Source organism: Symphalangus syndactylus, chromosome 10, assembly GCF_028878055.3.
Source record: "Symphalangus syndactylus isolate Jambi chromosome 10, NHGRI_mSymSyn1-v2.1_pri, whole genome shotgun sequence".
Classification (NCBI taxonomy): domain Eukaryota; kingdom Metazoa; phylum Chordata; class Mammalia; order Primates; family Hylobatidae; genus Symphalangus; species Symphalangus syndactylus.
This window is the reverse complement of record NC_072432.2, coordinates 97,071,288-97,094,620: the sequence shown is the minus strand read 5'-3', so window position 1 is coordinate 97,094,620 and position 23,333 is coordinate 97,071,288. Positions and strand designations below refer to the sequence as shown.

At 36.9% G+C, this 23,333-nt stretch overlaps 1 protein-coding gene across 3 annotated transcripts in view; it reads left to right on the top strand.

The window, feature by feature from the left end:
- The window catches only part of RASA2 (RAS p21 protein activator 2), a 128,917-nt gene that overhangs the window by 84,941 nt on the left and 20,643 nt on the right, over window positions 1-23,333 (top strand). The window contains exons 11-20 of one of the 3 annotated variants that reach the window (XM_055295201.2): window positions 200-348; window positions 1,358-1,472; window positions 1,893-1,967; window positions 2,686-2,809; window positions 5,695-5,801; window positions 9,059-9,142; window positions 9,799-9,876; window positions 15,374-15,447; window positions 15,989-16,095; window positions 19,444-19,455. In XM_055295201.2, the coding sequence (XP_055151176.1) occupies window positions 200-348; window positions 1,358-1,472; window positions 1,893-1,967; window positions 2,686-2,809; window positions 5,695-5,801; window positions 9,059-9,142; window positions 9,799-9,876; window positions 15,374-15,447; window positions 15,989-16,095; window positions 19,444-19,455 (925 nt within the window). Of the gene's footprint in view, window positions 1-199; window positions 349-1,357; window positions 1,473-1,892; window positions 1,968-2,685; window positions 2,810-5,694; window positions 5,802-9,058; window positions 9,143-9,798; window positions 9,877-15,373; window positions 15,448-15,988; window positions 16,099-19,443; window positions 19,456-23,333 lie in introns of all 3 variants that reach the window. The other 2 variants (XM_055295202.2, XM_055295204.2) reach the window with 2 other exon arrangements.

The following is a 23,333-nucleotide window of genomic DNA, read 5'->3' as shown; positions in this document are numbered from 1 at the left end:
CGTTCCTATTTATCTGAACCAGAGTACTGTGGTTCCTACGTGTGCTCCCACAATCATCTCTGATAAAAAATTTCGAAAATTAAATATCCTGTATCACAGCTTTAGTGACATGATTTCAGTTACTTTTACAGGCTAGTGATTGAACAGTTAATCATGTTTCCTTGATTTTTGTGCTTGTTTTCTACCTTTCTATATTTAGCCAATATCTGCCTCAGCTGCTTACATTTTGAGTGAAATATGTCGAGATAAAAATGATGCTGTTTTGCCCCTTGTACGACTGCTGCTGCACCATGATAAACTTGTTCCTTTTGCCACTGCTGTGGCTGAATTAGACTTGAAGGATACACAGTAAGAGTTATATTTTATTAAATGTTAATTACATGTTGTTGAAATTGGACCTTAGTTTAACAGATTGATTTTGTAGTCTGAATTTTTTTGTATTGATCATCCTTACTGTATAGTAGGCTGAAAAGAAGTACTTAATAAATAACAAAAGGCAGTTAAGCTATCAAACAGTATTCACCTACCTTAAGGACAACAATTAATGAAGGATGTTTTTCTTTAACTCAGGAAATTTCATTTGTTACTAATCTGCTTCTTAGTGTAATGATTCACGTGTCACAAGTAAAAACACCAGAGCAGAAGTGTTTTTTTCTTTATTCATTATGTATCACCCTGATATGCATATGTATGACATTCTAAAAAGCAATCAAGTGACTTCTAACACTGTTGTTTTTTTACACACACAGACATACATATACTCCACATTTTTCGTTCATAAACATGATTTGCCTTTTTAAAAAAACATATATATATATATATACACACACACATGTATTGAGTTTTTTGTTTGTTTTTAAGACAGAGTCTCGCTTTTTCACCCAGGTTGGAGTGCAGTGGCATGATCTTGGCTCACTGCAGCTTCTGCCTCCTAGGTTGAAGCGATTCTCCTGCCTCAGCCTCCTGAGTAGCTGGGATTACAGGCACTCGCCACCACACTCAGCTAACTTTTGTATTTTTAGTAGAGATGGGGTTTCACCATGTTGGCCAGGCTAGTCTCACACTCCTGACTTCAAGTGATCTACCTGCGTCGGACCCCCAAAGTGCTGGGATTACAGGTGTGAGCCATCACACCTGGCCATTATTTTTATATATTTTTGGTAAGTTTGAAAAACCTAATGGCAGCAAGCTTTTAAATAAATGGTAAAAATTACTAAAATTATAGGTAACTTATGCCTTCTAGGACGTCTTAATCTATTTCAGCTAAATGCTTCTTTCTTAAATTGGTCAAGTATGTTATATTATTGGTTTCAAAACCTTTGTTTACTACATTTGGTTTCATCTATTTCTATTTCAGAGATGCAAACACAATTTTTAGAGGAAATTCCTTGGCTACCCGATGTCTGGATGAGATGATGAAAATAGTGGGAGGGCACTACCTGAAAGTAACATTAAAACCTATTCTTGATGAGGTACAGCATATATCTCCAGCAATGATAGTTTGTGGCCTTATGATAGTTGTTCTTTTATCAAGTGATCTGTTGATGGGAAGGATTTATTCATTCATGTATTACTGCAAAAATAGACTGAACACTTTAGAAACAAATTATTTACTTCTCTGTCAATGGATTTTTACTCAAAAGGTACAGTATAGTATAATCTACATTATTTCTTTGTTATGAGATGTCTATTTTAGCTAGAGTTTCAAATGTATGACAAATACTTTTTGATATCGTGTTTTAAGAAAATTGTATATGTTGTCCCTGCATAGGACGTTTTACGCTTTGCTACAATTTAAATTTCTGTAATTAACTTTTATTATCAGAAAAATGTTATTTTCATTTTGTCAGATTACTTAGAAAAAATCATTAACTGAAAAATTTATTTTTCAGATATGTGACTCCTCAAAATCCTGTGAAATTGATCCTGTTAAATTGAAAGAGGGAGATAATGTAGAAAATAATAAAGTAAGTCCTTGTTATATTATTAATAATTGCATTAAAATTGGTCTTAATGGTGTACCTTTCTCCCACTTACATTATAATAAAGCCATATATAGAGGGAAGCAGTGCTGTTTATTCTTCACATAAGCCTTTATTATTAGCAGCACTTCCTAGGATTAGTTTTTAGAATGTTATTTCCTCAGTGGTTTCACTTTATTTTTGTTCTTGATTGTCTCTTTTTGGCCCTAGTAACAATAGTGAACTTAAGCTATAGCTAGTTGCAGCCCCTGTTCTAGCCATTCCTTTGGGCTCAAACTGATCAGGCTAAGTGACACAGTGACTTTGTCAGTCAGTAGTTTCAGTGGCCTCTGAAAAAACAATGATTGTGTTACGGTCACAAATTTTTATTGCAGTGGATAATAGTGTCACAGTGTCCTTGTGCTTGTGTATCCGAGTTATTTTGTGATTTCCTTTTGGATCATTTTATTCCCTCTTGCTTCTTGTGAGTTTTATTCATAGATTCACCTCTTACACCTAGCAAATCTAAATTTAATTTATTAAATTAAGTCAGCATGTAAATTGTCCTTAAACTGAATGAGTTTGGAAAAGGGTAACAGTGCTTTAAAAAATGTTAGATAGTGACTGTCTAATAAACCTCATTTTCTTACATTTTTCTTTCATGAAGGCTATTGAAGATGTGTGAACATCAAAACCTTAATGTTTACCTTTTTAAATCCTGCAGGAGAATCTGCACTACTACGTAGACAAGTTATTCAATACAATAGTAAAATCAAGTATGAGCTGCCCCACTGTAATGTGTGATATCTTTTATTCTCTAAGGCAGATGGCTACTCAGAGATTTCCTAGTAAGTGCCTTGTTTTACTAAAACATGCCATTTCTTTTTCTTTGACTTTTTTGTAGATATTAATTACATGTTTGGTTTGTGTGAGATATTTAAGGTTTTTATTTATTTATGTATTTTTATTTTATTTTATTTTTTTTTTTTTTTGAGACGGAGTCTTGCTCTGTCACCTTGGCTGGAGTGCAGTGGCGCTGTCTTGGCTCACTGCAACCTCCACCTCCCGGGTTCATGCCATTCTCCTGCCTCAGCCTCCCGAGTAGCTGGGACTACAGGCGCCTGCCACCATGCCCGGCTAATTTTTTGTATTTTTAGTAGAGACGGGGTTTCACCATGTTAGCCAGGATAGTCTCGATCTCCTGACCTCGTGATCCACCTGCCTTGGCCTCCCAAAGTTGCTGGGATTACAGGCGTGAGCCACCACGCCCAGCCTAAGGTTTTTAAGTACAACCTTCTTTAGTTTTTCAAAATGATTCTAGCTTTCTATTCCATTTTATTTCAGTATAATGCAACTTTATACAAAGAGCAAATCAAAATCACCATTAAAGAAAGGCAAAAATTTAGAACTGTAACATTATATAAGTAAGCACTTATACCAGATGCTTATGAAAGTTAAAAATACCTTTGTTATTTATACCAACTATCTTTTCCAGCTGCATGCATTCAGATAGTGAGAATCTTTAGTTCCATAAAATTGACTAGATTTGACAGTATGAGAATGCTAATAAGGTTTTGGTGGTGAGAGGTTTTTACAGAAATGGTCTTAGACATTAGAAACCTTTCTGTTGTAACATACATAGAGTTTTAAGGTACATATATCAGTAACTGGCATATTTTAATTTTGAAAAAGTAGCTATGTCAAGGTTTTGCTTAGAGACTTTTCATAAAATTAAGTGTTACTGTCGCTGTTAATACTTAGAATTATTCACATTTTAATGTATTTCTGATAAGTAAATAAACTTGCTACAGGTATCTTTCCAGATCGGTCTATAATGAGAGGTGGTGGGTAGGAGGGTAAAATTAGGCAGGTACTTAAATTATCAGTCTTAACCAGCTGTGCAAAACTGTAAGTTTATTTCTGTAACCATCTGAAGAGATTTTGCAGTTTTATGTTTTTAAGCGTGTGCTCACCCTGTGCACACATGTGTGCAGTTAACTGCCCTTCTGCTAAATTGACCCATTACTAAATTAGTGGGGCTGAGTTGTCTAACATGTAGATAAATTCAGATCTAAATGTCTTTGCTAATTATAGTTGCAAATAAGTAACTAAATCTAATCTTCATAACAAAAATAAGGGGAGCCAGAGGCACACGGAAAGGTGAAATGCTCATTGAAATTATATTTTTAAATAGTTAAATCATGATAACCACATTGACTACTTAGTAACACAGTGTTAGCGTGTTAGCTTCCATTATCTCCTATTCTCATCTTCATAAAACCATATGAGGTAGGTACTACTCCCATTAGGTGAGAAACTAAGGTTTAGAGAAGCTGAGTAACTTTACCAAGGTCTATAGCGTGGCCAACAGGTAAGCAGGGCCTCAAACCTAGGCCTAGTCTACTCCAAACCACATGCTGCCATTCACTATACTCTATACTAACTGGTGATCTTGGCCTTAAATCTGTTTTAGCTGTTTGATTCTTGTTTATATAAATGATCTTACACACTTTATGGGGCTTTTTTGGGTTTTGTTTTTGTTTTTGAGACCGAGTTTCACTCTTATTGTCCAGGCTGGAGTGCAATGGCACAATCTCAGCTCACTGCAGCTCCGCCTCCCAGGTTTCCAGCCCCCCGAGTTGCTGGGATTACAGACATGTACCTCCACGCCTGGCTAATTTTTAGTAGAGACAGGGTTTCTCCATGTTGGTCAGGCTGGTCTCAAACTCCTGACCTCAGATGATCCGCCCACCTCGGCCTCCCAAAGTGCTGGAATTACAGGCGTGGGCCACCGCATCCGGCCAACACTTTATGTTTTTATATACATTCAGATGTATCTCTTTAGTTATGTTTTTGTTGACTTAACTATTAATATGGGTATCATATCCTCAGTGGACTATAGTAGTGACAGTTTTGTTGCCATAAGTGTTTCATATTCTCTGTTTTTTGTTGTTCTTACTACCCTAGAAGAACGGGGGAAGGAGAGGTAGGAGGGCAGGGCAGACAGCAGGTAGAAAGCAGATATTATTAAAGAATGACAAATTAAACGACTTGTTAATGGTTACCTACTGAATGACTTAGAAGAGTTAAAACTCGAACCAAACCTAAAGATTCTTTCCCTCGCCATCTGCTTCACCACCATTTGTCTGATTGTTGGGTAAAGTGTTGACTCCAGTCTGAAACGAAAGTTGTAGGTGAATGATCAAAGCCACCAGTAGTCTTCAGTTCATCTGCATTTTTATTTATGGACTATTGATAGCTTTTTAAAGTAAACATTTCTGCCTAATTGTTTTTGTTGCATAACTTTTGATATTATCAAGATTTTTGGGGGGGAAATTGAAACAAGAACCTAAAACTGAAAGTAGCCTTGTATCATACTCTTAAGGGATTCAGTGTTACCACTAGGTAGTGCTAGATACTACTTTTATTTTTGTTGTAATTTTAGCAGTCTCTTGCAGGTGAGGAAAGAGGTATTTTTCAAATTAAAATATTTCTGAAAACCTAGCATTTTTGTCTTTTTTCATATTATTTCTTCTTTTGGATTTTTTTAATCATAGGGGGTTTTCTTTTAATTTAGTCATAAATATCACTATCATTTCATCAACTCAGTTCTTACTAGACAAATTATGTTGCTCTCCTAGTTTACATGTCTTTTCTATATTTTTTAATTTATCATCTTTGTTTTTTAATTGAGTGTTTTTGTGCATGACATTTCACCATTTTTTTCCTGCAGATGACCCTCATGTTCAGTATTCTGCAGTGAGCAGCTTTGTATTTCTTCGTTTCTTTGCTGTAGCCGTAGTATCACCTCATACTTTTCATTTGCGACCTCATCATCCAGTAAGTGTTCGTTCTTCTGAAAGCTTTATTCCATTTTTTAAATTTTTATTAAAACGAAGAAAAGATAAACTAATTTCACTGGGCTGTATTTTCTTATAACTGATCCTTAAATTTACTCAGCATTTTTCTTGGCCGTTTCAGTCTTTCAAGTGAGGCTAATAATCCTATTTTTTGTTGTTGTTAAAATATGTTCTACAAGAGTAATAAAATGTTGTTAACTATTGAAGCTTGGTGATGAGTACAAAGGGGATTTATTATATTTTTTCATCTGCTACTGTGTGTGTTTGTAAATTTCCATAAGATTTTTTTTCATTAGTTACAGGTTTCATTTTGATAGATTTTTTATTTAAACAAAATCTGCTTTCCTGATTTATTAAAATAGGTTAATTTTGCAGATATTTTTAAATTTCACAGAAATTTGAAGAGGCTCTTCTCTAAGAAAGAAGGCTACAAGAGAAATTCCATTTAATTTAGAAACAGCATCTAAGATAGAAGATTTCAGTAGCAATGAAACTGACAGCATATAATTAGAAAATATTAAATGGCAGGTGAACTGGGTAAGCATTAACAGTAAAACAGAAAAAGAAACCAAGAATGCAGTATAATGAAAGGTGTAGGAACTTTTATTGGAATATAACTTGTTAAATATATCAGTATTTTTACTTTTTATTTACCTGAGGTAATACTGTAAACATATGAGATTTAAAAAATTTTTAAGCATGCAATCTTTGTTCTGGAGTCCTATTTAATTACCAAAAATCTAAATCTCCACTGCATAGATTTACATGTTTATTTCTTAATTTTTAAAATTATTTATTTTTGCTATACTTCTGATTCCTTCTTATATGGTGTAATTTGGCTGATTCTTTAAGCTTTTATGTTCCAAATACTTTATAATCTTATCTAATTGCTCTTAGTTGCTGATTTGCATAACAAATAATAATAATAGTCCACATTTATTTAGTGCTTTGTACTGGGCCTTGTTCTAACTACTTTATGTTTTAACTTATTTGGTCTTCCTAGCAACCCCGTAAGGTAAATTCTGTTACCATCCACATGTGCAGATAAGGAAATCACAATACAGTAACTTTTCCAGGCCCACACAACTGACAAATTATGATTTGATCTTACTCAATTTGAACTGGATTTAACTGGGATTCAAATTCAGTCAGTCTTTATCGTCTGTGAGCTTAATCCTATCCCTTTCAACCTCTTAGACAGATGTTCAAGTACCTATAATGTATCATTTCATGCTCAGTACTGGAGATGCAGTGGTGAATAAGATACTCTTTGCCCTTAGGAAACTGACAGCCAAGAGGAGTTGCTCAATAGTGTAGGGAAAACACATGAGTTTTAGAGTTGAACCAGGTTCTGAATACCCATTTCTTCTCTCAACGGCTACATGGCATTGACACTCACTTAACTTTGTGAGAACTGAATAGAACCATGTTGCAGTGGCAGCACCATGCCCTTTCTTGCCAAAGGATAAATGGTCTGTGAGTAGCCCCAGCAGAGAGTGGGCCAGTGTCCTTTTGTTCACAGGGCTGTCCATTCTGTGGCTTTGTTACTAAAGCTGCACAGAACTCTGAGGCAGTGAAAGCCTGGTAGCAACATTCTGGACATAAACAGAACACCTACTTCTGAACTTGTGAGTCTGCCTTGTATTCATACTTGAATTTGCATATTCCTGTAACAGATGTTGGTGGATACTTAGGTTGGTTCTATGACTTTGCTATTGTAAATAGTGCTGCAAGAAACGTGAGTGCAGGTGCCAGGACATCTTTAAGAATATTATTTTCTTCAAAGACAGAGAATTGTAGGGACCTTTTATGGATATAATGAAATCCCAGATGTTACAGCTAAAATGTTTTCTGAATAGCCTTAATTTAGGTGTGTATCTATTTTAGAAGGATCATATTTCAGATATTCCTTCCTTTCCAGATTACCTTATATTCTGGTCATCTCTTCCCCTTCACATTCATTGCCTATTTTCAATGTGGGGGTGGGGGGGGATACTAAAATATTAAGGAATTTGAGCCAAAAATCAAACTAAAGCTTTTCTGTATCTAAATTTTTCTGGATATGTCTTTAGATGCAAGATACTGTTTACTTGAATCCTTAAAACAAATAAAAATGGTCTGTGTTTTGATAGAAACTTACACAAATGTATGGATTGGTGAAAATTCAGCAGGGTATTCATTTAAGACCTATTCATTTTGTCATATGTAAATTACATTTCAATTTAAAAAAAAATGAAGGAGCAAAGATTCCTGAGGGAATACCATTTAGTCAATTTTATATACTACTATATATTACTTCTTTCAGATAGACAGGCCTGAAAAACCTCTTGGATAATAGACCCAAATAATCACCCTCTGGTAAGATCCAAAAAGAACTAGGTGACTTCACATTTCCTAAGCTGAATTTAGGTCTTTGCTTCCGTGGTGAAAAGAGTTAATTGCAAAAGCCATTTAAAGTATTGAATATGTTTAGAGGTGAGCTGAGCACAGAAAATTTGGAACATCTAAAACTGCCATTTTAAGTTACAAGGTAGTAAAGTAGAAGTGACTATTCCAGAAGTGACTATAATTTGTCAGGTAATCCAAGGTGCCATACTGTATGAAACAACTTATATATAATATTGATAAAATTATGGCTTTTGGCTGGTGCCAAAAGGCTCATGCCTGTAATCCCAGCACTTCGGGAGGCCAAGTCGGGCAGATCACCTGAGGTCAGGAGTTCAAGACCAGCCTGGCCAACATGGCAAAACCCTGTCTCTACTAAAAATACAAAAATTAGCCAGGCGTGGTGACAGGCACCTGTAATCCCAGCTACTTAGGAAGCTGAGACAGGAGAATCGCTTGAACCCAGAAGGTGGAGGTTACAGTGAGCTGAGGTTACGCCACTACACTCCAGCCTGGGCAACAGAGCGAGACTCCATCTCAGGAAAAAAAAAAAAAGAAAGAAATATATATATATATATATATATATATATACATACACATATGACTTTTAAAAGCACCACATCTTTAATAATTACTTTGCGAAGAATTGTTAATTATATATGGCTTCTTTAGTCTCTTAATTCCTTAGGCTGGTGAGTTGTACCCAGCCTTAGCTAGATTTTAACTGTGGATGGTTTGAACGTTTTTGAGTCATTGTTTTACAGCAATGTAGTCCATTTACTCTATTCTACTTTTTTATACAAATTATTTTCTTGAAAACTTAGTAGTTTTGGTCTTTTTTACATTCTTTAGGATGCACAGACAATTAGAACATTAACTCTCATCTCAAAAACTATACAAACTTTGGGAAGCTGGGGGAGTCTGTCCAAAAGCAAGGTAAGTCCTTATATCTTTTATTTTGTTTTTACACTTCTAAATGTTACATCCTATGATCCTTTGTCCTTGACTTACCTTCTTCCAAATTAAAAACAAAACATATATGTGTGTATATATACACACACACACACACACACAGACATAATAGCTGTCTTTTAAGTAGATACTCTCTTAGTCACCTGTTAAAGAGGACAGTTTCAGAAGCTGGGCATGGTGACTTGTGTCTTTAATCCCAGGAAGCTGAAGCGGGAAGATGACTTGAGGCCAGGAGTTCAAGGCTGTAGTGCACAATGATGGCACCTGTGAATAGCCACTGCACTCCAGTCCCAGCAACATAGCAAGACCCTGTCTCTAGAAATTTAAAAAAGAAAAAAAGTGTAATGAGAACATTAAAAAAAAAAAAAGCAGACAGTTTCATGAAAACTGCTAAATAAGACGAGAGCCTAGTAAGGAGGTGCAGGACAGTCTGTCTGCCTGCCTGCTTGGGCCATAATCACATGACAGCTTTGAAAGAAGTCTTCCACTCCAAGCCCTGAACTCTCTGAAAATATATAATTGAGTCCTTTTAGGCCTGAATCCTCAGCTTAAAAATACAGTCCATTCTATTTTTAATTCTCTGTTTAACACATATAAACCCTGTGTTTGTTTTTTCTTAGTCAAGTTTCAAAGAGACATTCATGTGTGAATTTTTCAAAATGTTTCAAGAAGAAGGATATATTATAGCAGTTAAAAAGGTATGATGGTTTTATTCTGGAATTGTTAATATTTATTTCATATAACATAGGGGAAATAACATTTTATATATATTATTATTATCAATCCCCAGTTTAAATAATAATGTTTAAACTGTTCATCAAAAAGGCTTCATTTTTCTTTTTTCTTCTTACACAAAGCTGTGCTTTTAAGCTTTGAAAATACCTAAATAAGTTTAACAACAACTACTTTTGCCAGTGCATTAGAAACACAAATTACAGATGTCTAGGGTTAGGATTTCTCAAAGTGACGCTATTGGCTTTTGGGGCCAGATAATTCTTGATTCTGAGGGGCTGGCTTATGCGTTGCAGGATATTTAGCAGCATCCCTGGCCTCTACCCCTTAGATGCAAGAAGTATGCCTCTGTTTTGACAGCCAAGCATGCCTCCAGGTATTGCCAAATGTTCCTTGAGGGACAGAATTGCCTCTGGTTGAGAACCTCTGGTCTCTGGGGGTAAAGGCTTTGTATGGTGCCTGATGTAGAGTGGGCACTTAATTGCCATAGTAAAAAATATATACATTATTGAACATTTAATGAACAATATAAATTTATGGTAGTAACCTGAGGAAAGCTACTATAAATGTACAAAAGCCTATAGTATATAATATCCTAACACAAGGCCTGCAGCATACAAAAATCACTGTACTTAGAAGTTGAGAATGTTTTGAAAGGATCTTTAATTTCTTGAGTCCTTAGTCCTGAATCATCTAAACAAAATGTAGCATTATTGTAAAATGCTGAAAATTTATAAAGAAAAGTTACCTTTGAAGTACTCTATCCCATATAGTCTAGAAGTTAAGAATTAAAAAATACGGAAAGAAATGAATTATATCTAAACTGGGCCTGAAGAAAGTACTGTATTTTATGTATCACAGTCTTAATGAATCCAAATTAGCAAAGCCAAATGTTAAAGACTTCATTCAATTTCTGTAGCACAACTAGCAGTTGGTTGCCAGAGTATTTATTTTGTTGAGATACATGTTTGAGCCTTTTTTTATATTTAGGGTTCTTAGAGAGACTTAGTAAGTGAAAAATGATGATTTAAAAAATTAAAGTCCGTTGGAATGTTTTTCATCTGGAATAGTGCCTGTTTAACCAAGATTTTTTTAGGCAACCATTGAAGGCTTTTGAGGAGAAAGTCTTTCAAAAGAATAGGCAAATAAAAAGCTGCCCTTTTATTTTTCAGACATTGTTGAAACATTTGTGACACCGTAGGCAGACTTTTATTGGCAAGATTATGATGTACTGTCTTTTGTTTGAGGGTTGTTTTTCCATGTTTTGTGACCGAGGCTATGGTAGCATCTGATTTTTTCTCCCCTGATATAATCAGAATGTGTAGAGTTGATAATGTCAGTGGAGAAAGGATTTAAGGGTTCCAGGAGTTTAGTCTGTTCCTGATCTGCTCTGAGTCACCCACTCAACATTCTAATGGACTATCGCCATAGTGTGCCTCTGTCTCAGATTTGGTTCTAGATCCCTAAGCTGACATAGGGTATTTTGCCCTAATATCCTAGTTTCCTATTTAGTAGTTACAACAAGATATGTGCAGTGCTATAAATTGTAAAAGCTTGTGAAGCTCAATTTCTCATTTTATATTGGCACTCTGACTAGTGACATTTACTATTGATGCAGAAGAAAACAGAGTATGACTCTGAATCATATGCTATTCCCTGCAGAGTTTAGAAAGGATAACCTGGATAGTTCTATAAACAAGGTGACCATATAATTTGTTGTCTAAACCAGAACACTTTTAAGAGTGAAAAATACTATTTGTGATTATTCTGGGATGATAGGAATGGTCCTGATAGGGATGGTCCTGATAGGAATGGTCCTGATAGGGATGGTCCTGATAGGGATGGTCCTGATAGGGATGGTCCTGATAGGGATGGTCCTGATAGGGATGGTCCTGATAGGGATGGTCCTGATAGGAATGGTCCTGATAGGGATGGTCCTGATAGGGATGGTCCTGATAGGAATGGTCCTGATAGGGATGGTCCTGATAGGAATGGTCCTGATAGGGATGGTCCTGATAGGGATGGTCCTGATAGGGATGGTCCTGATAGGGATGGTCCTGATAGGGATGGTCCTGATAGGGATGGTCCTGATAGGGATGGTCCTGAGCAAACTGGGACCTATAGTCACCCTGCCTATAGTCCATCTTAATTACTGGGTTTTCTTTCACTTTATATCTCTGTATTTACCCCATAGTTCCTTAAGAATTATAATAAATAAATTATTGGCTGGGCGCAGTGGCTCACGCCTGTCATCCCAGCACGTTGGGAGGCCGAAGCGGGCGGATCACCTGAGGTCAGGAGTTGGAGACCAGCCTGGCTAACATGGTGAAACCCTGTTTCTTTTTTTTTTTTTTTTTTGAGACGGAGTCTCGCTCTGTCACCCAGGCTGGAGTGCAGTGGCGCGCTCTCGGCTCACTGCAAGCTCCGCCTCCCGGGTTCACGCCATTCTCCTGCCTCAGCCTCCCCAGTAGCTGGGACTACAGGCGCCTGCCAACACGCCCGGCAAATTTTTTGTATTTTTTTTAGTAGAGACGGGGTTTCACCGTGTTAGCCAAGATGGTCTCGATCTCCTGACCTCGTGATCCGCCCGCCTGGGCCTCCCAAAGTGCTGGGATTACAAGCTTGAGCCACCGCGCCCGGCCGGTGAAACCCTGTTTCTACTAAAAATACAAAAAATTAGCCAGGCCTGGTGGCACGTGCCTGTAATCCCAGCTACTAGGGAGGCTGAGGCAGGAGAATCGCTTGAACCCAGGAGGTAGAGGTTGCAGTGAGCTGAGATCGTGCCATTGCACTCCAGCTTGAGCAACAAGAGCAAAACTCTGTCTCAAAAAAATAAAATAAATTATTATAAATAATAAATATTTGCTAACAAATCAGTGACTTCAGGTATATATTAAGAAATAAAATATTCACATAACTCAGACTCCATTAGTGTATGGTCTATCTGGGAGAATTGATGCTGTGATAGGGCACTTCTTCAGTTCCCTTGGATACTTGTACCCACATTACCGACATATAATGCAAAAGGAACTCTGTTCTTGTTCTTTCACTTACTAATATTTTCTCTCAGCAAACAGAAGTAAACATTCCATTTCAAAACTCCTTAAGTCTGAGCTCTGGCAGGCAATCGTCAGCCACTCTTAGGAGAAAATGGCTGCGCCTACAAATTCCACTTTAGAATAGGCACTGGAGCCTCAATACCATCCTTATTGGAATGTGGTTTGTTTTTAAGTCCTAAGCAGAACAACGTAGAAAAGTATAAAGGAAAAAGCAAAGAAATGCAGACCCTCTCTGAGTTTGTAATATCCACCTAATGAACTAAATAAATGGATAGCTCATTTAGGGGGCAAAATAGGATTCTTCTTTAAGAACAAGAATTGTTCCTCAAAATCAAGGTAATGGTAGATTAAAAGAAAAAAGAAAGAAAGAAAGAAAAGAATTGTTCTGTCCAGGCACGGTGGCTCACACCTGTAATCCCAGCACTTTGGGGGGCCAAGGCAGGCAGATCACAAGATCAGGAGCTCAAGACCAGCCTGGCCAATATGGTAAAACCCTGTCGCTACTAAAAATACAAAAATTAGCCAGGCACGGTGGCAGGCGCCTGTAGTCCCAGTTACTCGGGAGGCTGAGGCAGGAGAATCACTTGAACCTGAGAGGTGGAGGTTGAAGTGAGCCAAGATCGCACCATTGCACTCCAGCCTGGACGACAGAACAAAACTCCATCTCAAAAAAAGAAAAAGAAAAGAAAAAGGAATTGTTCCTTGAACTGCTAATTTCCCTTTCCCATGAAGAGACAGCCAAATACTAAAAAGCCCTTGACCAGTCAAGGCAGCATATTTATGAAGTTAAATGTTCTTCACTGGCTGACTTGGTAAAGATGGATACTATAAATTTTCTTGATGGAAAGTTTATAAATGGTGATCAGATTTCCAGATTATCCCAGATAATCTGTTTACACTTCGGTCATGACTGTGAAATAACATCTCTCAGAGCTAAAGTCAGTTATATGTAATAGAAGTTGGCAAACTCTTTTCTGTAAAGGGACAGTGAGAAAATATTTTAGGCTTTGCTGATCACATAAGGTCTCTGCCACTTAGTCTTTGTTTTCACAACCCTTTCACAATCCTAAATGTAACCCTGATTGTCACATTTAGAAAGGTAATAGTTACAGGCTGAGTATCCTTTATCAAAAATGCTTGAGACCAGAAGTGTTTTGGATTTTGGATTTTTTTCAAATTTTGAAATACTTTTATTCATTCTCTGTCTCTCCATATATATTTTTTTAACTGGTTGAGCACCCCAATCTTAAAATCCAAAATTCAAAATCCAGAATGCACCAGCAAGCATTTCCTTTGAATATCCTGTTGGCACTCAAAAAGTTTTGGGTTTTGGAACATTTGGGATTTTTCAGATTAAGGATGTTCAACGTGTATTCTTATGGCCCTTACAAAAACAGGCTACAGGTCAAACGTGGCCCTCTGAGCCATACTTTGGTGATCCTTAACCTATAATAAAGGTTCACAATCTTATATGTAAAATTATTGGGACCAAAAGTATTTCAGAATTCAGTTTTTCAGAGTTTCAAAAGGTAATCAGTATATACTATATGTAACACCCCCCAGTGGAGCCTAGGTTAGCACCCCACAATCAAATACACAGAGCCTAGGGTAGCACCCCACAATCAAATACATTAATACAGTGTATGAATACTTACAGTAAGTAATATAAGTACAGAGTGTAAATAGCCTTACACCAGTTCAGGTTAAGTTATACCCCTAAATGAGTACTTCAAATCAAAGACAAGATTAAAAAACTTTGTTTTCAGAGTGTTATGTATTTCAGAATTGCAGTTAAGGAATTATGGATTTAATTATTCCTACAAGGAAATATGTTCTGGGTTTTAAGTAACTTAAGAACAAAGTTTTAGACTGGGCACGGTGGCTCACACATGTAATCCTAGCACTTTGGTAGGCTGAGTCAGGCAGATCACTTGAGGCCAGGAGTTCAAGACCAGCCTGGCCAACATAGTGTAACCCTGTCTGTACTAAAATTCAAAAAAATTAGCTGGGTATGGTGGCACATGCCTGTAATCCCAGCTACTTGGGAAGCTGAGGCATGAGAATCACTTGAACCCAGGAGGGAGAGGTTGCAGTGAGCCGAGATTGCACCACTGCACTCCAGCCTGGGCAACAGAGTGAGCCTCTGTCTCCACATAAATAAATAAATAAATAAATAAATAAATAAATAAATAAATAAATAAATAAATAATACTTTTATAATACTTGTCATTTGTAAATTAGGGATTTCCTCTGTAATTAAATACGTGTTTTGTTTTATAAGTTACTATTATGTGTATTCATTAATAATGAACTTCCCATTATAATCAATGACATGTAAGATAAACTGAATTTTTTATAATGTACCTTATCACACAGTGTAATATTTGCCCATTTCCCCATTTAGTTCTTGGATGAAATTTCATCTACTGAAACTAAAGAGTCCAGTGGTACGAGTGAGCCTGTGCACCTGAAAGAAGGGTAATTTAATCAAATTAGACATGAAAGTCATATATCAGTATAGATATTAAGTAAGTACAAAAAGCGTGGGTCTAAGAGTCAGGAGATTTGGCTTTGTGTTCTGTGTTAGAACTGCCAAAATTAGCAGTCAGGTAAGTCACCTTTACTGTCCGACAAACTTTATGGCAGAAAAGCATGATTTCCTGTGCATACAGTCCTAGAGTTGTTTTGCAGTTATAGTGAGATGATGGGTATTTAGAGTACTTTAAAAAAGTAGCAGCACTATTAGTCTTAATGTAAAGTGTTTATTGTAAGTTAAGGGGGGGAATCACTCATTTGGCCCTTTTTTGTTCTGTATAGTACAATTAAAAATATTAATTAAAGACCTTATTCCTTTAGTATGGCCAAAATAAATGCAACAGTCATGGATAGCAAAAACATTTTTATATATTTAATATAATCTTACAGTACTATTCATGTCATTTAAAATTAAAGGATACTTTTTGTTTTGGATTAACTTTTAATTTTTATAGCTAAATGTTTACATCTGTTATGTTGGCAGTGAGATGTATAAAAGAGCTCAAGGAAGAACTCGGATTGGAAAAAAGAATTTTAAGAAACGATGGTTCTGCTTAACAAGCAGAGAGCTCACCTACCACAAACAGCCAGGTAGTTGTGTTTATGCTTTATTGTGGGTTTTTTCCTGGTTCTCAGTGGAGATTTCTTTGCCGCTTATTGTGACTCTAGTGAATCCTTTCAGTAATATTACTGTAGTTTATGGTTTCTCACACTGATACATACGTACTAAGAATGAAAAAACATTTGACAGTAACCCCATGTATATTATGTTTTTCTCACATTAAATTTCTTGAGTTTCTGAAAATGGTGTTCCTTCAGTGTGCTCTGTTTTCTAAAAATCCATAGTAATCCATACTGTTATTTATCAAAGAGCAACAGCTAAACCTCTTAGAACATGGGAGTTTCTTTAACTCTCAGAGGCAAAATTAGCAAGATTCCATATCTAATAAATGAGAATATTTCTGTCCTTTGCTTGGAAATATCAGCCAAAAATTCCCACAGTTATACCATAGATTGTGATCCCTATACGGTTGTCAAATTCATCCTAGGCTCTTAGCTAAGCTAACCCCAAGGTGGATGACTTAATAATTTGCCTTGTGTGAAGATTCTGTTGCCTTTACAAGTGGGCTATTTGTGTAAATGAAGCCGTCTTCCTACAGTGTGATTTGAGAGCTGCAGAGAGGCAAAGCTTATCCTTCAGTAGACTGACACAGTCCTTTAAATAAACTACTTTTGAGTTTATTCCGTTGGGTTAATTTTCCACAGAAGGCCAGGTGTGGTGGCTCATGCCTGTAATCCTAGCACTTTGGGAGGCCAAGGCGGGCGGATCACTTGAGGTCAGGAGTTTGAGACCAGCCTGACCAACATGGCGAAACCCCATCTCCACTAAAAATACAAAAAAATTAGCCGGGCGTGGTGGCGCATGCTTGTAGTCCCAGCTGCTCTGGAGGCAGAGGCAGGAGAATCGCTTGATTCTCAGCAGTAAGCTGAGATCGTGCCACTGCACTGTAGCCTGGGTGACAGAGCAAGACTCCATCTCAAAAAAAAAAAAAAAGGAATTATCCACAGAAGGCCATTAGCTTCTGATATTTTAGCAAGAAGAATTTAGTATCTAGATGACAGATCACATCTATATAGTAGAATCCCTTCTGTCCAAAATGATCAGGATCCAGAGATGTTCACTTAACCAAACCAAAAGGTTGGTTAAAGCGAGAATCATTTTAAAATAAACAAAAAGATGCATACAGATCTTAAATATTTATGTATTTGTTTACCAGCATTTTGATAGAGAACCAAGATTCTTTCTTTGACTATGGATCTATAGATCAGATTTCCTGTCTTTCTTGTGTAAATATACCCATAATGCATCAGTTTTCAGGTTGATTTCTCGAAAGTAATCTAGAACTTAGATACTTGAAAAGTAATTCAAGCACAAAATCCTCTTAGATTTTCAGGATAGTTATGTTAGTCTTTTACAGCTGTCTTACCCCCACATAAATCAGCCTTAATTGTGGAGGTATGTGTCTCCTTTTTAGAGGCTTTTCAAAGCATTTACCTGATTTTCAAATAAGTAATAAACCTCTTGGTAGTGGGCACTTACTTTGTCTCTTTACATAAAGTAAATTATAATTACAACATAGAAAACTAGCATAAATAAGTTTAGCAACAAACCCAATGGATTTAGTAAGCAAAACAGCCTAACCCATGGAAGTAGAAGGACGCAGGCTTAACAGAGTACCCAAGCAACCACAAGTGTGTAGCACCCCGTGAGCAACATTCAGTATGTTTTACAGAGGAAATGGAGAGTCTGTTAATCCATCAAATCTGTTAGGTAAAGATCTGTTAAGACAGCTTCTGCTGTAAATTCTGTAATAATACATCAGACATAGGGTGCTTTAAAGAGGATATAACACAGTTAAGTAGAGTGCTTCAGTGGAGACTCGTGAATAGTAGAGTGATAAGAAAAAATTTTTATTTCATAATTCTTCCTTAGGAATGGCTTAACCAGAATGACTACGTGTGTCCCAGTATATTAGAAAGATGTAAGAAACCAAATGCATTATACTTTTGGGTATATTACCCAGATAATTTGTTACAACATTTACATACTCAAATAACTAAAAGTCAATAGGCTACATACATGCCTTTCCAGATAGCTATTTATATTTATTTTTTTTTTGAGATGGAGTCTCTGTCACTCAGGCTGGAGGGCAGTGGCATGATCTTGGCTCACTGCAACCTCTGCCTCCCGGATTCAAGTGATTGTCCTGCCTCAGCCTCCCTAGTAGCTGGGATTACAGGCGCCTGCCACCACACCCAGCGAATTTTTGTATTTTTAGTGGAGACGGGGTTTCACTGTGTTGGCCAGGCTGGTCTTGAACTCCTGACCTCGTGACCTGCTCCGTCGGCCTCCTAAAGTGCTGAGATTACAGGCGTGAGCCAGCGCGCCCAGCCCAGATAGCATTTTCTAAGCTAAGCATATTTTGAATGTTTTAGAAATTATAACTTACTGAATACTATATAAATGTTCTCACCTATGCATAGCACTGGGTGCTAATTATGTTTACATTAATAGTACATTTAAATAAAAGTTAAGGTAAATTAGTCATTCTCTATGAATAAATGAGTTCTTTTTTCCTCATTTAAAGCATTTTCTAATCTAAACCAATATTCTGAAGAATTTTTTGGTTTATAATCTTCTTTAAGAATTAGATAGCTATGGCTAGAAAACTGTACCTACAAACATAGACAAAAAATTTTGCATTTAACTTCAGGGAGTTCATAGACACAAAATTTTGCATATAATATCAGGGAGTTCATAGACCTAAAGTTCATCTGTGATTCTCAAGTTAAGAACCTCTGTTCTGGCCGGGCGCGGTGGCTCACGCCCGTGATCCAACACTTTGGGAGGCTGAGGCAGGCGGATCACGAGGTCGGGAGATAAAGACCATCTTGGCCAACGCGGTGAAACCCCATCTCTACTAAAAATACAAAAATTAGCCAGGTGTGGTGGCGTGCATCTGTAGTCCCAGCTACTTGGGAGGCTGAGGCAGGAGAATTGCTTGAACCTGGGAGGTGGAGGCTACAGTGAGCCAAGATGGTGCCACTGTACTCCAGCCTGGGTAACAGAATGAGACTGTCTCCAAAAAAAAGGAAAGAAAAAAAAAAAAAGAATCTCTGTCCTGTCCACTGATTTTAAGAGGACAAAATTCTCTAGAATGATGAGGCTACTAGAGGTATAAGATAGACACATTAGAAGCTATGTTGTTTTTAAGCATTAAGAAGTTTAAAATTTTGGAATGACATTGGAGGAATGAAATATGAAATTTCAAGCTTATTTACCAAAGCCTGCAGTTTTAAGCTTCCATGCTTTTTGTTTTAACTATTTTGATGGATTTTTCCAAAATATATTACATGCTTGCCTGCCTTCTAAAAAAGAGTTCATTGAACGTAAGTTAACATCTTCTAGATGACTTGGGGCTACCATTGATAATATTAATTGTTATATGGATTCTGATTTAGTGATATTTTCAGGGCTGCTTAAGGGTGTGTGCAGCTGTTTACTCCAGCTAAATGCATTTACTCTGCAGCTAAATGCCTTGGACTGCTGTGCTTTTTGTGTTCCTGTGTTCGCTTTATACAGTTTTTCTGTATCCTTTGTGGTAAGGCTGTGACCTTAAATTTCTTGTGATGTCTGTGAACCATAATATAATACCTTATTCCCATCCCATCACCCACCTCTATTTTTTACAGCAATGTCCTATGAGTGAGGATGCAAGTGCTATGTTTGTTTAAATTATGCCTAAGATTAAAAGGCTTTGAATGAAAACGTCAGGACTTTCTCCTGTAAATAAAATACATGGGCCTTGCATTCTCTGTTTGGTTGTTGAGCAAATGTTTTGCTTACTTCCAATTTCCCTGCTGTTTTCTAGATAGCCAAGACTGCTAGTTAATTAGTCTTTTGCTACACTTACTATGTGACTTTGGTGTCTGAAAGAATACCTCCCAAATTTCCTGTAACATAGACCTAACTCATTGAGTCTTTCACTCTGTCTTCCTATTATACAGTAGTATTGTGAATCAAGTATTTCTGTCACTTAGTGTCAAATAATATGCATAGTCCTTTCCCAATTTACTGGAAAATGAATTAGTAGAATTTTCTCTGTCTTAAGGATTTTTCTTCAATAAGTTTTTAAATTTTTGAGGCCCCTTTAGGCAAGTGCTAACAGGCAATAGTAAGCAACTAATCAGTAGAGTTAAATTAGCATGTAGCAAATGAATATTATCAGACACTCAGCCATCAGTCATGATTACCTTGAGAGATTTTTATGGCCTTGTGTACTTACGATTATGATTTTATATTGCTATACTATAATTTAGTCATCTTCTACAAGTAAAAGTTCTCTTAGTTGTATGCGGAGATCAAACTAGTTACTGATGTTCCAGCCTGTTTATGTCTCATTCAGCCTCATCTTTTGCAGTATCCACAGGTAGTTTCACCAGACTACTTTTTGCAGTTCCTTCTTTACATCTTTTGCATGCTTTTACATTCATGCTTTTGCATATGTACATAAAAATATCTACCTAAAAATTCCTTTATTTTCTTCTTTACCTGTGTAATCTGTTGTTCTTTAAGTCTTAGATCAAGTGTCAGGTCTTTATGGAAGCCATTGTAAGCCTCATATGGCTACCTCGGTGTAGCCATTCCCTTACTGTTTATCTTTAGCTACATGGCATACTGTGTGGTCATTACTTCTGTCCATCTCTTCCCCTAGTCTTTAAGATCCTCAGTGGTAAGGACCGTATTATTACTAGTGGCATAAAGGCATATAGTAAGTATTTTTCAAGGAACACCATGTCTTCCATATGTGCTGTCATCTGAGTTACGTTAAGAACCACTTGTCTTTCTAAAATTTCTGCCAGGCATACTAATTCATCTTTGAAATTCTGCTCTGTAGAATTTAATTAGATATTGTCTACTTTGGGGAGACCTGTTATACACATATACATACACACAACTTTCATGTGACATTAAATGCCCTAGCTTATATAGCCAGCCCTACCCTAGCTCATATAGCCAATGGACATTGTAAAAGAAATGTCTATGATATTTTAAACATAAATGTTCAATACACTGAGGTTGACATGGTTTTCACCTACCTGTATTTTCACATACAGGGCTCTGCAGCTTTTTTTTTTTCTGATAGCTAAAGAACAAAATACATCATTGATTCAATCATGCATTTATTCAACAGGTATTTTATTGAGTGCCTACTATGTACCAGACACTGTTCTAGGCTCTGGAGAGAAAAGTAGTAAACAAAACATACCAAAATCCCTGCCCTTACAGATCTTTACTAAGACAATAAACAGTAAAAAAAGGAAATTATATTTATGTTGGATTATTATAAATGAGATGAACAAAAAACAAGCAAGGACAAGGAACAGAAAATGATGAGTTCAGTGAGGTGAGTTAAAATATTAAAAGGTCTAACCAGGGAAGGCTTCACTGAGAAAGTGACATTTGAGCAAAGACCTAAACCTAAAGATGGTCGGGGAGTGAACCATGTGGATATTTGGGATAAAAGTGTCACAGAAATAGCTAACAGCACCCAGAACAAATGCCTTGAAATAGAAGCATGCCTGAGTCTTAAAGAGTTAAGAGAAAGCTCTTGTGGCTGGAAAAAAATGAAGAGGGTAAGTCATAGGAACTAAGATCAAAAAGATCATAGAAGTGCTAGATTTTATAGGACCTTGTGGGCTTTAACTTTGAGTAAAATGGAAAGACATTGGAGAGGTTTAAGCAGAAGAATGACATCGTTTAACTTATGTCTTAGTAGGGTAACTTATGTCTGTGGAGTGTTACATGGAGAATGAATGAAGGGCACAGGGAGACCAGTTAAGAGACTATTAAAATATTCTAGAGGAGAAAAGAGAATGGCTTGGATCTGTTGGTAGCAGTTGAAATGATAAAAATGGATCACATTCTGGATCTATTTGAAAGATAGTACCCAGAGGAGTTAGATACTGGGAGTGAGAGAAAAAGGCAAGTTAAGGATAATTCCAAGGATTTGGGCATGAAGTTGCCTTTTTAAAAATAGATACAGAACTCTTTCTGAGGAAAAATAAAAAAGAAGAAGTAAAGAAGGGGAACAGAAAATGATGGAGACAGTGTAAAACTGAACTAAAAAAAAACAAGAGTCCTGGTAATGGCAGAAAAAAACCAAGAGTCCTGGTAATGATAGAGAAGCTTGTATTAGACTAACTCTCATAGATAACAATTATAAACCTTGAGCAGAATATGTATAGCAGTTCTCTGAAGAATTTGACCCTTGAAAGAAAGGAACCATGCTGGCTAAGATTGATTGATTGAGATGGAGTTTCACTCTTGTTGTCCAGGCTGGAGTGCAGTGGTGCAATCTCAGCTCACTGCAACCTCCACCTCCCAGGTTTAAGTGATTCTCCTGCCTCAGCCTCCCCAGTAGCTGAGATCACAGGCATGCGCCGCCATGCCCGGCTAATTTTGTATTTTTAGTAGAGACAGGGTTTCTCCATGTTGGTCAGTCTGGTCTTGAACTCCCAACCTCAGGTGATTCACCCGCCTTGGCCTCCCAAAGTGCTGGGATTACAGGCATGAGCCACTGCGCCTGGCCTAAGATTTATTTTTATACAGCTTTTCCCCTTGAAAGCACTCCCAGTCTAGTCAGTTTGAGGTGGTGCTAAAATGCAAGCAGAAAACTAAGCTTTATTGGCTTGAGATACCAAAGGATGGAGTTTAGGGCTACCAGAGAGGCTGGAAATTGAGGCATAAAGAGGAGTTCTTCAGTCTGCGTGTGAACTCCTCTGAAATCTTTAGTTGACTCTTAAACCGCTAATGCAAGAGGGACCTCCAGAGGGGCTAGTGAAAAGCAACAACTGAAAACTTTAAAAAGATGAACAGAGAGTTCAGTTTCTGTCCCCCTCAAAGGAGACAGAATTTGGAATTTTACTTAGAGAGCTTAGCAAACACTTCAGTATTTTCATCAAAATCTCAAAAGAGTGGTGGCTCAGTAGTAAAGACTATATTCTAGGATTAAGAATAAACAAAGTATAGTATAAACAAAGTATAAAACCAACCCTCATGATAACCACCAATGATGTAACTTCAAGGGAAGGTAACTGAATCCATAGTTTCTCCAGTGTTTTATTCATGATGGCCAGTATGTAATGAAACATTAACAACTCAAGAAGAAACACAGAATTATAATGCATAATCTGGAGAAAAGGCGATCAGTGAAGTAGACCCCTAGATGATCTACATGTTGGAATTAGCAGATGTGAACTTTAAA